The following is a 15,527-nucleotide window of genomic DNA, read 5'->3' on the forward strand; positions in this document are numbered from 1 at the left end:
GAAAAAACTAAAGAAGAAATAACATTTAATTTAAAACAGCTTGGGCAAATTTGAAAAAAAAAAATCAACATTCAACGTTTAACAGGTAATAGGCTATATTATCTTTATATTACTCAGTTTAGTGACCATTGACTATCCTGTTGCCTGCAAATCTATACGGAATATAAGGACATTGCTTGTGTTGGTACATTACCTAGTTTGTCATCATTAGGATGGTTTGCGTTGTTATTTACTTGCTTTGTGATTTCACTGTCAAAATGTGATATAAGTGTGTGAGCGTTGCGGTGCAGAGGTGTTAAACCACACGGCAGTTTAGAAAAAGGAAACATTGCAAAGATAAGCACATGTCCTATTTGTTTCTTCTACCAATTAGATTTAATTGACCAGCTACAGTATGATGCAACTGTAAAGAGGACAATCAAGGTACCCGCTGATAAACATCCCCAGCATACCTTTGTACGTAAATACATTTGAAGGACGGAAACCGCAGCCAATAGGACACACGTCTGGCAACAGGTTATCCGCTGAACTCCGGGAGTCGGCCAATAGGAAGGGAGAAGAGGCGGGGATTGTCGGCCTCGCGCTACCGTTCATGTTGTAGCGTGTGAGGCGATACATGTTTGGTTGAGTTTTGAATGAGGGGGCCATCATCCCGGCGGCTCAGCGGTGGAAAATACAGTTTAAAGTCTCTCTGGATGCATTTAAAATGAACAAGCAGGCTTTTCCGACAGGTACCCGAATGACGGTTCACCGCCCTTTAATCTTCTCCTCGGGTAAGTGTGTTTTCAAACAATGTAGCGGATTTGAATTGTGAGCGACAAAAACACACAGCAGGTCTGTTTTATTTGTCTGACACAAAGTAGCAAGCTTGCTAGCGGATTTTTTCGTACTCTTTTTTGTGTGTGTGTGTGTGTGTGTGTGTGTGTGTGTGTGTGTGTGTGTGTGTGTGTGTGTGTGTGTGTGTGTGTGTGTGTGTGTGTGTGTGTGTGTGTGTGTGTGTGTGTGTGTGTGTGTGTGGAGGCGCGGGGAGGAGGAAAGAGGAGGGGGGGGGGGGGCTTTCAGTCATTTCGAGACAAAAGAAACCTGAATATTTTCACAGTACGTGTAGCTCACAACAAATGACACCCAGGAGGGAAAACCAACTCGCTTCTTTTTTTCTTCTTCTAGCTTGTCAAAGTCCACACGCGCTGGCAGTTTATGGTGAATCGCCGTTAGTAGCGTTAGCTTTATTCTTCTAACCGTGTGTGTGTGTGTGTGTGTGTGTGTGTGTGTGTGTGTGTGTGTTTGTGTGTTTGTGTGTTATGTGCATGTTCGGAGAAGAAGTAGTTAACCCAAACAGACACACACAAAAAGAAATGACGAGCCGATGCAGACAAAATAACGTTGCTTATTTTGCCCACAAGGCCCCTGATAAGCCGTGGTCAGCATCTCGAGTTGACTTATACATTGTGGCCACAACAGCACGTTTTGTTCTTTAAAAAAAAAATAATAATCTTAACGTTAAGACTTTCTGTTCAGTGTGAACAAGGTTTTGTCCCGGGGACACCCCACCAGCAGAGGTTTAGTCTTTCCCCCCTTTGTGTAGGCGATCAACATTTAGCAACGTTGAATATAACCCCACGTGATCCATTATTTTGTTCAATAATCTTTTTTTTTTTTTTTTTTTCAATGACCCCAAATCAAGGTGACAAACCTCTAGAGCGCTGTGTTTTTCCAGACTGCTTTAATTCTGCCATCAAAGCCTTTTTATTCCTCTATGCTGGCCCTAATGGAGAGCATGCCTCACTGTTTAGACAACTGCAGGTACTGAGATTGCAGTTAATTATTTTCAGGAGTGCTCCGACTCTTTCTTAAAAGGCATTCATATACTCTTGCACTAATGGCGAGCAGTCCAAGGGTTTAAGCCTGTGGAACTCATTCTTAGAAGGAGCTTGGACTTTCAGAGTAACATGCTAAGGACAGTTATCCCTTCCTGAGGACTCTGCACCACTGATTGGTCATCTGTTTTTATTGTAGTCCAATTGATTCATAATCGGTTGCACTGATCTACCGACAACAACGGTGTTTATGTTTTGAGAGGAGTGAGGGTCCATGGGAAAATAAACCCAAAAGAGACACATTTTCAAATTGAATTTAAGAATTCAATTAGGGTGTTCTCTGTAGGTCCTCAAACTGGATCTTGACAATAAAACGATGGCTGTGATATCGGATGAGGTTACACTTGCAAATCAGAGCTCACGTCAACGACCCAGATCAAACAGTGAAGTGTTTGTGTTTGTGTTTGACGATTGAATTCCACGTTTCACGAGCTGTTTTCCACACCGTTACCTGTCTCATATATGAATTTCAAACCGGTGAACTGCTCACCCGCTCCGGACCAGTGTTTAACACAGTGTGTGACACTGCTCACCTTTAGCATTAGAGGGTGGACAGTGGTTGGTTTCAATATAAGGATAAGTTTACTATAGGATCAGCAAAGGATTAGTTCAGATATTGAAGTAGAATTGTCACCTCATACTTGTATTTATTCTCTTTTCTGTAAAAAAGAAAGAAGATGCTTGAACATATGTTGTCTTCAAAATGTATTTTAATGGTTGACAGAATAACAAAAAAAGAAACCTCATCATGTGACACACTATCTTCCATTCCTTCTTCATTTGGAACAAAACCGATAATTACTTAAACACTTTCAATGTTTTTCGAGTGCTTTGTGCAGAGCGACGGCTGTATTAAAAACATATGTGAAGCTGAGTAACTGGAGCAGTTACTCAGCAGTCTATATATATATATATATATTATTTACACTGCCAAAACGATTACACTGCCAAAACGATTATTGAGATCATCCAAGTCATACTAAATATCGAGTAATATTAAACTGTATGTATATTTTTTTTATATATGTTCAAATACTGTTAGGATACGCACTATGTAAGCATTTATTTCCCAGTCAATAAATGCACCCTTAAAAATAGATCTCTGCGTTTAAAGGGATGTGAATGAGTTTAAATGGTTTTGCAAGATGACAGATCTATTTGTGCAAACAGAAGAGCTTTACCTTTTTGTTGTTATAATGGCCACGCACCAAACAGTATTGTACAAGTGCACAGCAAAGTGTGCACCAGCAGCATAGAGTATATTCACCGGGGGGGGGGGTGTGACCAACATGGACAAGAAAGCTGCTTCAAAACTGTGTGTAGTGCAAGGACTGCCGGTGTGGCTGATGCATGCAGCACTGTGTGGTGGGAGCGTTAGCAGCAGGGGGCTAATGGCTGTAGGCAAAACAAAAACAACATGTTCATGAGTCTCATGTGTGGGCATAATTGATGTTGTCGTTTGGAGAAAAAAGTTATGTAATGAGTTGATGTGTCCATCTGTTTCTTATAGGTTTCTTTGGACGCTCTCCTCTGGCTCCTGACGTTTGGTGCTTTTCCCCAGACTCCTCAAGACCAATGTCTTAGTTCTGCCTCGATATAAATACATATATACTATATATATATATATATATATATAGTTAAAAACAAACAATCTCCAGAAGGAATTCAGACTACAACCCATCACCCCGTCTCATCCTACTTCCCCTCTCCCGAGTTCTCTTTACATCACAAAGAGGGACATCAAAACACACTTAACACACGCCTACATACATACACAAGCCACCATGTCGTCCATCCTTCCCTTCACTCCCCCGGTGGTGAAGCGCCTGCTGGGATGGAAGAAGACTTCGACGGGGAGCGGAGGAGCTGGAGGAGGCATTGGGGAGCAGAACGGGGGAGGACAGGAGGACAAGTGGTGCGAAAAGGCCGTGAAGAGCCTGGTGAAGAAGCTGAAGAAGACGGGGCAGCTGGACGAGCTGGAGAAAGCCATCAGCACGCAGAACAGCAACACAAAGTGTGTCACCATACCCAGGTGAGGCGAGGACACACACACACACACACTCGCGCCCTGTCTTTCTGTCCCTGTCTTGTCCATGACCACATACGTGCACAACATGGTCATTGTCACGGAGAATAGTAACCGTGTGTTTCAAGATGTTTAGGTAAAACACACACTGTCATGCCCACATGGTCCTGGTCATGGTACACACACACAAACAAAATATATGAGAAGGACAGATGTCATTTCATGTAATCAATTGATTATCAAAACAAAATAATTTCTGCCCTTAAGTCGCGCTCACGTTCACACAAAGGCACATCCGCGCTCCCCGTGCGCCGGTGTACCGCAATGCCAGCGATACAGATCGGCACAGCGAGGTGTGTCAACACACATGAAAGTAAGAGGGAGGGTGACGGGCAACCACAGGCTTGCAGAAAGAAAAGTTTCTGTTGTGCAACAACAGGTCCACTTCCTCTGTCCGCTGTGCCATAGGTTAGCAAGGCAGCAGAAGTGAAACCTGATTGGAGGAAACAGATGTCCGACATATGACTGCAACCAAACTAAGTGAACATGCATAAAACGTATACGTGCATTCACGTGAAATAGATTTAAGTGTAAAACATTTATTTTTTTGGGGGGGTCAGAAATATTCTTTGGCGCAAGACACATCAAGGAAAATTCTGAATCCAGCTTGTGGCAGATGCTGACGTGTCTAACTGATGGCACACATTTGAGTAACGTGGTTAGATCGGCTCCTCTCTGCTTTGAAGAGAAGCTATTGGAGCACGTCTACTTGGAAGTAAAAGAAACTGGAAAGCTTGCATTAATCAGGTCGACTTACTGATCCCCCATGCCTGACATGTCATGTGCCCGTCCAGTATAGATTTCTACCGTGTCGCATGACAACGTACGCGAGCCAAGTCACCAGACCAGGCGAAACCTTATCGCGGCAAAGGTGGCAAAGTCGAGGGGAGCCCCACGAGAAGCGTGTGATTAACGTCAATCAATCCACCGAGGATCAGCGGAGACGGGAGATAACTAGCTCTGCTCCTTGAAGATTTCATGAGCTTCCCCTCTCAAATTTTCTTTCTAATCCACCCTTTTTTTTCTCCTTCCCTCTGTCTTAGTTTTCTTTTGATTATCTATAATAGAATTTGTCCCCGCAGAGAAATTGTCTTGTGCGCCGTGTCAGTCCCAGATCAGCTCACCTGGACCTGATGGGGTTTAGAGTCCTGTGTGTGTGTGTGTGTGTGTGTGTGTGTGTGTGTGTGTGTGTGTGTGTGTCCTTTTTCGTGAAAGCGGTCGTCCTCCTCCACTGATATCGGAGCGGGATGTTCCTGGTGGGTGGGTAGTTTCTCAGCAATGCACTCTGCACGGATCGCTGGCTGAGGCTCGGGGAGAGCTGATCACATGGCAGTCCTAATGCACGCCGAGTAGATTTACACACTCGTGTCTTAATATCAAAAGTTATAGAAAGTCTTAAGTAAAGCATGACGCGGGGCAGTGCTGGAATAACATGGCAGCTAAAATGAAAATACATACAGCAATCGATCCAAGAGGACACTGCAGCATATATAACGAAACACGTGGCTATGCTAAGTGCTGAGCTATATCGGATACTGGTCTCGATTGTAGACGTATGGGGGTAAAAAAAAAAAGTGCCGAGGTAGAACCACGTGACGCTAAAGTGTTCTTTCCCTCTGAGGAATGTGGGCTTGATAGGAGCTTCTGAAGTGGTGCTGATAAGGTGATGCTGGTTCCTGTTTGGCATGTACATGAATACTTGTTGGAGTCTTCAACCTCGGAAGAACACATTTTATTTAATTACGTTTAGTTTCATCGGAGGATTACAGGGTTTGGACCATACAACTTCCGTTCTTCTAACTCTTATACGTCGCATCACGTGCTTGCTTCGCGTTAGCTTTTTATGTCCGGTGAATAAGGCAATTATTGGTACACAAATACAGTTAAACGCATGATAAAGTACTTTCACGCGCAGGGCTTTGTAGATCTCCGTTTGAGTGGTTGCAGGAATAAAAGGCGACGGAGGAAGTCTGGAGATAGCGGGCATGGGCAGCTCCTTGACTTCAATGCGGATGACCCGAGACGGAGATAAAGGTTTCATGTTTTTTTTTAAAAACAGCTCACAGGCTCTGGGGGAAATTATCCTCGTGGTGTTTTGCAAACAATCCAGTTTTAACTGATAACTGGACTCCTTTTTAACTTGCACGTCTTGGCTTTTTAAGCTTTGGTCCACGGTGACTTGTGGGCGAGCAGGATGAGGATCTTTTGCTCAGGAACGGGGCTTTTTGACAGACAATGTTGGGATTGTGCTCGTGACCTTTTTAGGTGAGAAAGGAAGGAGGCAAGACTTTTATCTGTGTCTGGAGAGAGTCTCCACGGGGCTTATAGCTGCAGACCTCTTTGAGTGGGCTGATAAGTGTCGATAAAGAAGGTCTTGCTCAGACAGGCCTGGCAATTACCTCGCTCCGATCGGAGAGCCGGATCTCCTCTACACTCTCCTTCGTATCAACACGTTGGTGAAACTCATAATAGCTTCAGAGCACAAGTTAGCATCAGTCTGGATGTGTGCTTTCTTCAGTCGTATACACACACACGCACACACGTTTGTGTTGCGTCTGGTTTTTCTGTTGTCTCGTCTCGATACATCTTGTACGATCTATTAAACATCTTTATTTCCTCATTCACATGTTGTTGTTGTGTACACACGTCACATGTTGTCTTAATAATAATCAGTAGAAATGTGATTATATTGTGCAATCAGGCAATGCGGGAAATTACTTGAACTTAAAGATGTAAGTAAAATGATCCGACATGTACGTTCAAATAATGTGAGCGGGAAAAGAGGAATCGGGAGATAAAGATAAAAATGACTTTCCTCTTCAGCATTTTAACGTGCCGTCACAATTCAATCCTGTCTATTCAATGCCTACCCCCCCGCATCACCTGATTGCACCACATCACTGTCATCCAGTTAGTGTCTCTTTTTGAAAAAAAACCGCAAGGGTGGATCTTTTTTTGTGTCCTTGCTTCGTGCCAATAAGAGACCGACTGTACATGTTTGTGATTTCATCCTACTGATTTGGAATGAAACGCCTCATGTTTACCATCTGTTTTCTTTTATTTTATCCTTTTTGCACTTGTCCTGTGTGTGTGTGTGTGTGTGTGTGTGTGTGTGTGTTCATGTGTATGCATATCCTTCGTGTGTGTGTGTGTGTGTGTATGTGTGTCTGCAGCAATTGCTCAGATCTATGGGGTCTAGGCTCAGGCCACACGATAGAGCAGTGGGACTCCACAGGCATGTACGGATACCATGACCACAGCAGGTGAATATACTCACACACACACACACACACACACACACACACACACATGAGTCAACAATCGCCTTACATCCTGTCATTCATTCATTCACTGTTCATCTGTCTTTCTGTAATCTGCACTGTCACTACACACTGGGGTGTGTGTGTGTGTGTGTGTGTGTGTGTGTGGCCTTTTCTGTTTATTGAGATCACCCAAAGACTTTGAGACTATCTGTCACGCGATTGCCGCTCATGATGCAACCTTATCATAACCTTCCCTTAAAATGCCATTTGTGTGATAATGCTTTTATACATGCAGGCAGTAAGGAAATAATTGAGCTTTTTATTTGAGTTGCAACAGACAAAATCTCCTCCATTAAGTCAATTATAGGCTCAATTTACAAATCAATGGCTCTTTCCAACTGTGCTGATTAGTCTCACTAAATACAGTGTAGCTTTAAGAACATAAGAAGCCTCCTGATCGCCACTGGTTTTGAGAGTTAGTGTGCTTTCTTCTGCTAAAGAAAGCGCAAACGTATGATCGACTCCTGCAAAGACTTGGTCTCGTGACTTGAGCTTTTAGCCGTCCTCTCTCCCGAAACCTTCTCAGGTCCCTGGACGGGCGTCTTCAGGTGTCTCATCGCAAGGGCCTGCCCCACGTCATCTACTGCCGCCTGTGGAGATGGCCCGACCTCCACAGCCACCATGAGCTGAGGGCCATCGACTCCTGCCAGTTTGCCTTCAACCTCAAAAAGGATGAAGTGTGTGTCAATCCGTACCATTACCAGAGAGTGGAGACGCCTGGTAATGATCCTCCAGACTTGTGTGTGTGTTTCTCTGACATAATGGGAACGTGTTTGTTTGCCTGTGTTTTGGTGTTTGCATTTGAAGCGAATGTTGTCCGTTTTAATTATATTATATTATATTATAACAATTTTGATCTGTATAGCGGTTCACGTTTGCCTCCGTCAGTGACACTTCCTTCTCTCGCCAGTGCTGCCTCCGGTGTTGGTGCCGCGCCACACGGAGATTCTCACCGAGCTTCCGCCTCTAGACGACTTTACGAACTCCATCCCAGAAAACACCAACTTCCCCGTCGGCATAGACCCTCCTAATAACTATATACCAGGTCTGTGTGCAGGGCAGGAAGCAAACGCCTTCATTGTTTTATTCACTTCTTACCTTAGCTGCCCTAATAGGTTTGTATTCAATAGAAATGTTGTTTCTGATGTACACGTCATCAACCTTTATGTTGACTTACAAGAACTTGCAGAGATCTCAGTCTTTCTGATTGTGTGCATCAGTTTAAAATGTGTTCTTATTGCTTCTTTGTGTGGTTCAGAGACTCCTCCTCCTGGCTACATCAGTGAAGATGGAGAAAACAGCGACCAACAGATGAATCAAAGTATGGAATCAGGTAGACTAGTTGAGTTTTGTGCTAGTGTCCAAGCTGCTGTTTATCTCAATGGTTGGGGGTAAAAACAATATCACACTAATGGGGTCACGAGGTCAGTTTCGACAGCCGTGAACATGAACACTATAAACGGTATACATACAAAATGTAGTTATGTAATGTGTAAATATGTAACTTTCTTTCTTTTTCTTCCAGTCTCACCTGCAGAAATGTCACCCGGCGCCTTGTCACCTGACCTCTTGTCACCTGTCAATCACGCTCTGGGTAAGACTGCTCTTTATCAGTTCCTCTTCAGTGTTAGCAGGTTGATGAAGCTCATGAAAGAGAAGTAATGTGTTTTGTTTGATTTATTGTAGAGCCGATGTACATTATCATTTGTCATATTGAAAATGAACCAAAAACTCATAACTTTGTCCACCAATGAATTCCTGGAAAAGCTATTAAACTTGGGAAATAGAAAAACAAAAGTAGTTGACGTGTAAAATGTTCCCTCCTTGATTTCCTTTTTCAGACCTTCAGCCGGTTACCTACAGCGAACCAGCTTTCTGGTGCTCGATAGCCTACTATGAGCTGAACCAGCGGGTGGGAGAGACGTTCCACGCCTCCCAGCCGTCTCTGACGGTCGATGGCTTCACCGACCCCTCCAACTCTGAACGCTTCTGTCTCGGCCTTCTCAGCAATGTCAACAGGAACGCAACCGTTGAAATGACGAGGAGACATATAGGTAAACACGCCTATCTTTACAGAGACGGATACTTTTGGAAGGAAATACAGTAGTTAAGAGATGTAAAAATTATTTTAATTCTAGATATGCTGCCGAATAAACCTGTTGTTTTCTGTAGCGCAAAATTCCGGATTTCTTCTTCATGATTTATGTCTTCTTCGCATTCTTCCTGGCTCACGCTCTGCAGGTCGCGGTGTACGGTTGTATTACATCGGAGGGGAGGTGTTTGCCGAGTGCCTCAGCGACAGCGCCATTTTTGTCCAGAGTCCCAACTGCAACCAGCGATACGGCTGGCACCCTGCCACAGTCTGCAAGATACCGCCAGGTCCATGTGCATTTCTAGTGTTTCTTCCTGTTCCTCTTTGAGCCAGGTGGATGCTACACAACCGGCAAAAAAAAAAGCCTCCTTTGATATATTTGCAGCGCTGACATTTATCGTCAAATAGTTGAAACTTTTATCTGTTAACTTGCGGAGGAACACGTATCGCTGTCTACTGTGGCTACGCTTGATAGTGGCAGTTGTCTGGATTGAGGAACATGACTTTTCTTCCACCTGATATATCGATAGAAGCGTGAGGAGGAGCACTAATGACCTCCACAATGTCACTCTCACCCACTCGCACTGACTCATCTTTGCCCGTGCAACTTTGAACATTTCGTTGCTGGCCAAATGAGCAGTGTGAACAGTATCATTAGCGAGGCTCACAATTGTACCGAAGGGATCTTGAGGACATTCAGGGGCGGGACTGGTGGAGAATAATCACCAACATGCAGCACACCCACAACTCACAGAGCATCTGCTCGCTGCTTTTTAAGTAAAATCCCCGAGTTTAGAAAACGAGCATTGTCTGATTGGTCGTAAACTTCTAACACATTCATAAAATTCAAACATATTCGGCTTCATCGGGGATATATCGAGAAGTATTTCCGCTGTTGTCCCCAGTGTTTTCTCACCCCTCCTGTGTTTCTTTATTTTCAGGCTGTAATCTGAAGATTTTTAACAACCAGGAGTTTGCTGCACTGCTGGCCCAGTCAGTCAATCAGGGATTTGAGGCCGTCTACCAACTAACCAGGATGTGCACCATCAGAATGAGCTTCGTCAAGGGCTGGGGAGCAGAGTACAGGTGTGTTCCGCTCTGAAGCACACTACACACTCTTTCTCTCTCACTATCGTCCTCTGTGAATGGAGGGTTGAAGGGGTCTAGTCGGACCACAGTCACAGCGACAATTATTTGTGTGTCCTCGTGAAAGAGGCCATGCTGGAAGCTTGTGTACATAAAGACTACTTTGAGGCTAAGCAGTGGCTACTGTTGGCTGTTGTTATACTTGCTGTTATAATTGCTGGTTTGACTGAAGCTTAACTTCTGGGTGCTGTGGCTCTTATGTCTACCCATGTCTTTGTAAGGGTGTAACGTTGCTGTTATTTAAGTTAAGTTATGCATAGGCTGGGGGTCCTTAGCTTAGTGGACTGAACTTAACTAAAACTACAAATCCCGGAGCAGCATCTTTAAGGAAATAAAGCAGAAGTACTGATTGTGTGTCAGTAATTGCTAATCAGTTTTGAAAGACTCAACATTCGAATCCAGCCTAACCCGGGTCTGTCTGTCCATAATAAGAGAGGGCGCGACAATGTTCATTATGTAAACAAGCGTTTGAGGTTGTGCGGGCTATCATCTGCACTGCATGTGAATAATCGTCTCTATTATATTCCGCCTTTTTGTTGTAAAATTACTGAGCATTTGTGTGTCTCTGTGGCCATCCACCCAGCAAACATCTGCTCTGCTCCTGGCTCTGCCCTGCGCCGCCACTCTCCCAGGAGCCAGACAGCAGTGTTTTTTGGGGCGGGGGGGCCAGGGTTAAGCTGGCGTGTAGCCTGTCTGGTTAGCAGTCATGTCTCCGCTGTGTGTAGAGCTCAGGCCAAAGCCTGGCAGGACCACAGTGCAGTCGGCTGTGTTTGATCATCTGCTGAGACCTGGGCAGTGCAAGGTCCCATTCACTTTTTATTATTTGTTGTAAATCGCTTTGGGAAAAGTGCTCTACCACTACTCGCACATTTAACAATACTGCTGCTACTACTGTTTGTATTTATTTATTCACATCAGACTGTTAATGCTCCTTTAGCTTTGCCATAACACTTTGACTCGGCAAGATGTTTTTTAACCTTTTATGCTTCATTTTGTTTGTATCCCTGCAGACGTCAGACGGTAACCAGCACTCCCTGTTGGATTGAGCTGCACCTCAACGGCCCCCTCCAGTGGCTGGATAAGGTGCTGACCCAGATGGGTTCACCGTCGGTGCGCTGCTCCAGCATGTCCTAAACGGGTTTCTGCTGCCGCCGCGAAGCCGATCTGACATTTCACAACATCTGACCGGTATGTCCTGAGGGAAGACCACCGTGCGGTCTTGATCTGACGCACCAACAACATTATCATAAAGAGGGGAGAGAAAGAAAAAAAGGATTACACAATGGACCTGGAGGATGGGAAGATGACATCGTCCCATGGACAATAGTGGAACGTGGACATCGATGTCACAGTGGGCCCGATCACCTCTTGGCTCTGTTGGATTAAAGTAACGATGACATTCCAGCAATTGCGGACCTAATAACCGAAACCACCCTGCAATATCAAACTGACGAGAGTGACGTCATCACGGACCAGATTCATGTTTTTTTTGGTATTTGACTGAGGCAAAGCAGGGCGGAGCTCAGTTACGCGACACCGGCTGTTTTTCGGGGATTGAGCGTGTGACCTTCTAGCCACCGCGCAGTCTCTCCAACCACTAGCCCCCCCCCCCCCCCCCCCCCCCCCTAACTGCTTCACTACCTATCTACCACAGCACAACTGTGATTCAGCGTCAAGCTCTCTGTCGTCCAACAGCAGTACTGCCGCTCCAGGCTCATGTTTTTGACCAAAGTCAGCTCCACGCCGGGACGTTTTTTTTTTCTTGGTTTTGGTCGACCAAAACTTCCATTCCATTTCTACCTGAGATTCCCACTTTCCCCTTGCATTTCTCCTAATCGGTCCTGTGACGGCGTGAACGGCAGACCTGACTACGCTGGACCGACGGTGTTCAGCTCTGGAAGGGAGGGGGGGGGACCACCGGGGAGGAGAGCATGTTGTCTATAATTAATATCACATACCCCGTCTTCATACACCGTAACACAAGACAGACCAAGTAATTTCCTCTGCATGCGTATTAAATCAGTTGGTCCCGTTCGAGCGCGAGTGTGCAGCGGTGTTGATGTTGTGAGTGAGGAAACAGCTGCTAGCCAGCACAGATAACTGGAATAAGTCATTCTCATAGCAAGAGTGTAGGACACGTCCCTCCTCTGGAACTTCGTACAATCATTGAACTTGTTTTCCGACTGTAATAAAGGCGCACAAAGTTAGCCACGGTTAACTGGTTTTTGAGGCCCAAAACTTTGCTCTGAATCTTGCCCCCCCCCCTGCACGCTCTTACACTCTCTCTCTCTTACATTCTCTTCATTAACTTTTTACTATTATATCATCTTGCTTATGAAGGAGAGATGTATGTCGAGGACTTGGCATAAATGCAGTTCAACGAATCTCAATGTCGCCCCCTGCTGTCTAAAAGAAGACGATATGAACTCCCATCACTTGAGGTTTCACTGGTGTAGACGTGGCGCGAGTCTCTCTTGATTATATGCTTGGAATGATGCACGGTTTCCCCCCATTATTGGCATTTTATTGATAGGAAAACAAGTCCTGCAGGGACTTAAAATGGCTTCTGCGCTGTACTTGCACTGCCCCCAAATTATGCACACTTATTGCTCCGAGAAAGTTGCCTTTGATGTAAAGATACAGCGAGATATGCTTCAAAATGTACAGAGAGGAATGTTGGAAAAAGCCCAATTGAAATCGAGACAATTACAAAAAGATATCTTCCGTATTTTTTAAAGAATGTTCACTATAAAGAGTTTTTCCTTCCGTATATTGTCTGAATTGGCTTATTAAAGAGCATTCATTTGATTTTTAATAAAATGTCTTGCCCCGATCTAAAAAGCCAGCTGGTACCTACGCCGGTATGCGTCCAAATCGTTAGTATTTAAGCTCTAAGTATTTGACAAGCTAGTATTTTCTTTACACATTGTTTAAGCTACATTTTTGTATTTTCATGTATTTTTTATATATGGATATATTTAAGATCTTCAAACCTTTCTTCCTTTTTATTAGAATTCAATATTTTTTTAGAATATGCCCCTCCGTTCGAAACGACCACAGCTTGATGATGATTTATGAAGTATGTACCATAAGATTGAACACTTTCCCAATGTCCAGAATGTTGAGACTGAGAGACCAAGTGATCATAAATACCATGCTCCATACCATACTAAAACAGTAAAAGTGGCCGGTGAACTTGAGCTATTATAGCTGGTGAAAAGGGTGTTTTTTTTTATGGGTGTGACCCAAATGATGATAGTGCTGTCCCAAAGACTGAATGCATGTAGTTACAGTGTGTCTGTTACACTGCACATCCACTGCGTCATAAACCTAAGCGCTGATGGAAACATCCAGTTTTCCAGCGTAAAATGTAATTGGCTCGACCGATTGTTAGATAACAAATCAAGATACCTGTTAAAAAACATACAAACTAAATTATAGCTCAGACTTTTTCGAGGCATTAGGATTTAATCCAGCAGCTGGGCTGCAGTTATATTTTCCGTTATCAAAGCAGAGTTCTGTCTCACTTTAGCGACACGGGACGTCCCAACATGCAGTGTAAACTCTGCATATGTTTCATTCTCATGACTCCTGATGTACGGCAGTACACGTTTTAATTACAGCGAGCGTGTTTATGTGCACACATGATATTAGACAGTGGTCTTGACTTGGTGCTCAGTAGTAATGCATGTAAACACATTGACATTTTCTCCAAACTGACGCTTTACCGAAGGTTTAGTTCATCATCCGTTGGCTGAGATGAGTCCAGAAACCCTGGTGTTTATTCAAACGTATCGTCCGCATCCTGCAGAGACGTAACGATTCAAGAGCTGTGTTTGATACACACTTGATGGATGACCACAGAAAATCATGAAGTATACTGCTTTTTAGGAAAAATCTTTTCTTCATTCATCGAGCATCTGTCAAATTTGTGTCACCTGTAAGCAGACTTGAGACCAGCCCAACCAGTGTTTGTCTCTCTGTATGTGTATCTATCCGTCTGTCCTGTCTTTTTGCTGGTCTGTCTTTTTGTCTTTTTTTCGTTTATTAGGGAAACAGTTGACTCTGCCAAGGTCGGTGCACATGCAATGAAAATACAGTGTTACCTTTTAAGGTTGTTGTATCACCGCTGACCCACATATTTGTTCTATGCAGTGGCATCAAATAGTTTGGACGATGTATTCAAACCTGTTTTCTGATGGTTGGATACGCTGTTTTATGCATATTGCCAGGGTCCAACAAAAGCCTTTGTATCAACTGTTTTTTTTTTTTTTGTTCCTTTTAAACGAGTGCCACCAACATTGCACATCGGACAATTCTGTTTTGGAGATGGACGATGAGACCAAATTGGGTTTCATGTAGGCCACATCTACATATTTTGAGGGTCCACTTTTACAGATTCCATATTTTCTTTTTTTCTTATTGTGATGACAATTGTGTATCCCCAAACAAGCCTCTTTCTGATGAATTCTTAAGAAGGTTGCTTGTTGGAGAAAAGTGAAGTTTCTACATGTCACTGGTGATGTTATTGTATAGATGTACTTTTTATTTTACCGTACATGCTGTTCCTTTTTTTTCTTGCTATCAACGGAGCGTATTCCATTAGACAACGAGCTGTTAGGATTTCGGTCTTCTTCAAACATTGAGGATGATCTTCATATAGGCTTTTCAACTAGTCTACATATACACACAACTTCTTACAGTGTACACTAATAAAGCTGTTTTAATTCAACTGAAAGTTGTGTCTTGTGGTGCGAGTCTGAAGTGGTGGGATTAATAACTCCAAACAGAGCTCATGGGCTAATTAGGACAGTTTTAATATAATAATAATAATAAATCAGCATAAATAAACTTAAATAAGAAATGATTTACTATATAGTATTAAATGTTATTTATTAATTAGATCCTAATACAATTATGTTGTGGATAAAAAAAAATATATATATATTCTTGTTTAAAGAGTTCACTGTTCTGTTAAAGTTTTAATAGCTTTTTTTAGTTTT

At 43.5% G+C, this 15,527-nt stretch overlaps 1 protein-coding gene across 2 annotated transcripts; it reads left to right on the forward strand.

Annotated features, from left to right (window-relative positions):
- Positions 1 to 600: 600 nt before the first annotated feature.
- Positions 601 to 15,256, forward strand: smad2 (SMAD family member 2). Of its 2 annotated transcripts, none has more exons than XM_076079831.1 (11): positions 601 to 773; positions 3,388 to 3,909; positions 7,137 to 7,226; positions 7,813 to 8,006; positions 8,197 to 8,331; positions 8,545 to 8,619; positions 8,812 to 8,880; positions 9,128 to 9,340; positions 9,528 to 9,665; positions 10,320 to 10,464; positions 11,535 to 15,256. In XM_076079831.1, exons 2-11 carry the CDS (start codon positions 3,662 to 3,664, stop codon positions 11,656 to 11,658), a joined length of 1,431 nt encoding a protein of 476 aa, XP_075935946.1. In that variant the 5' UTR covers positions 601 to 773; positions 3,388 to 3,661; the 3' UTR covers positions 11,659 to 15,256. The 2 variants fall into 2 exon arrangements, with proteins under 2 accessions (XP_075935946.1, XP_075935947.1); XM_076079832.1 differs by having other exon boundaries at positions 8,545 to 8,607.
- Positions 15,257 to 15,527: the final 271 nt, after the last annotated feature.

Source organism: Anarhichas minor, unplaced genomic scaffold (assembly GCF_050575085.1).
Source record: "Anarhichas minor isolate MPS153535 unplaced genomic scaffold, ASM5057508v1 ptg000073l, whole genome shotgun sequence".
Classification (NCBI taxonomy): domain Eukaryota; kingdom Metazoa; phylum Chordata; class Actinopteri; order Perciformes; family Anarhichadidae; genus Anarhichas; species Anarhichas minor.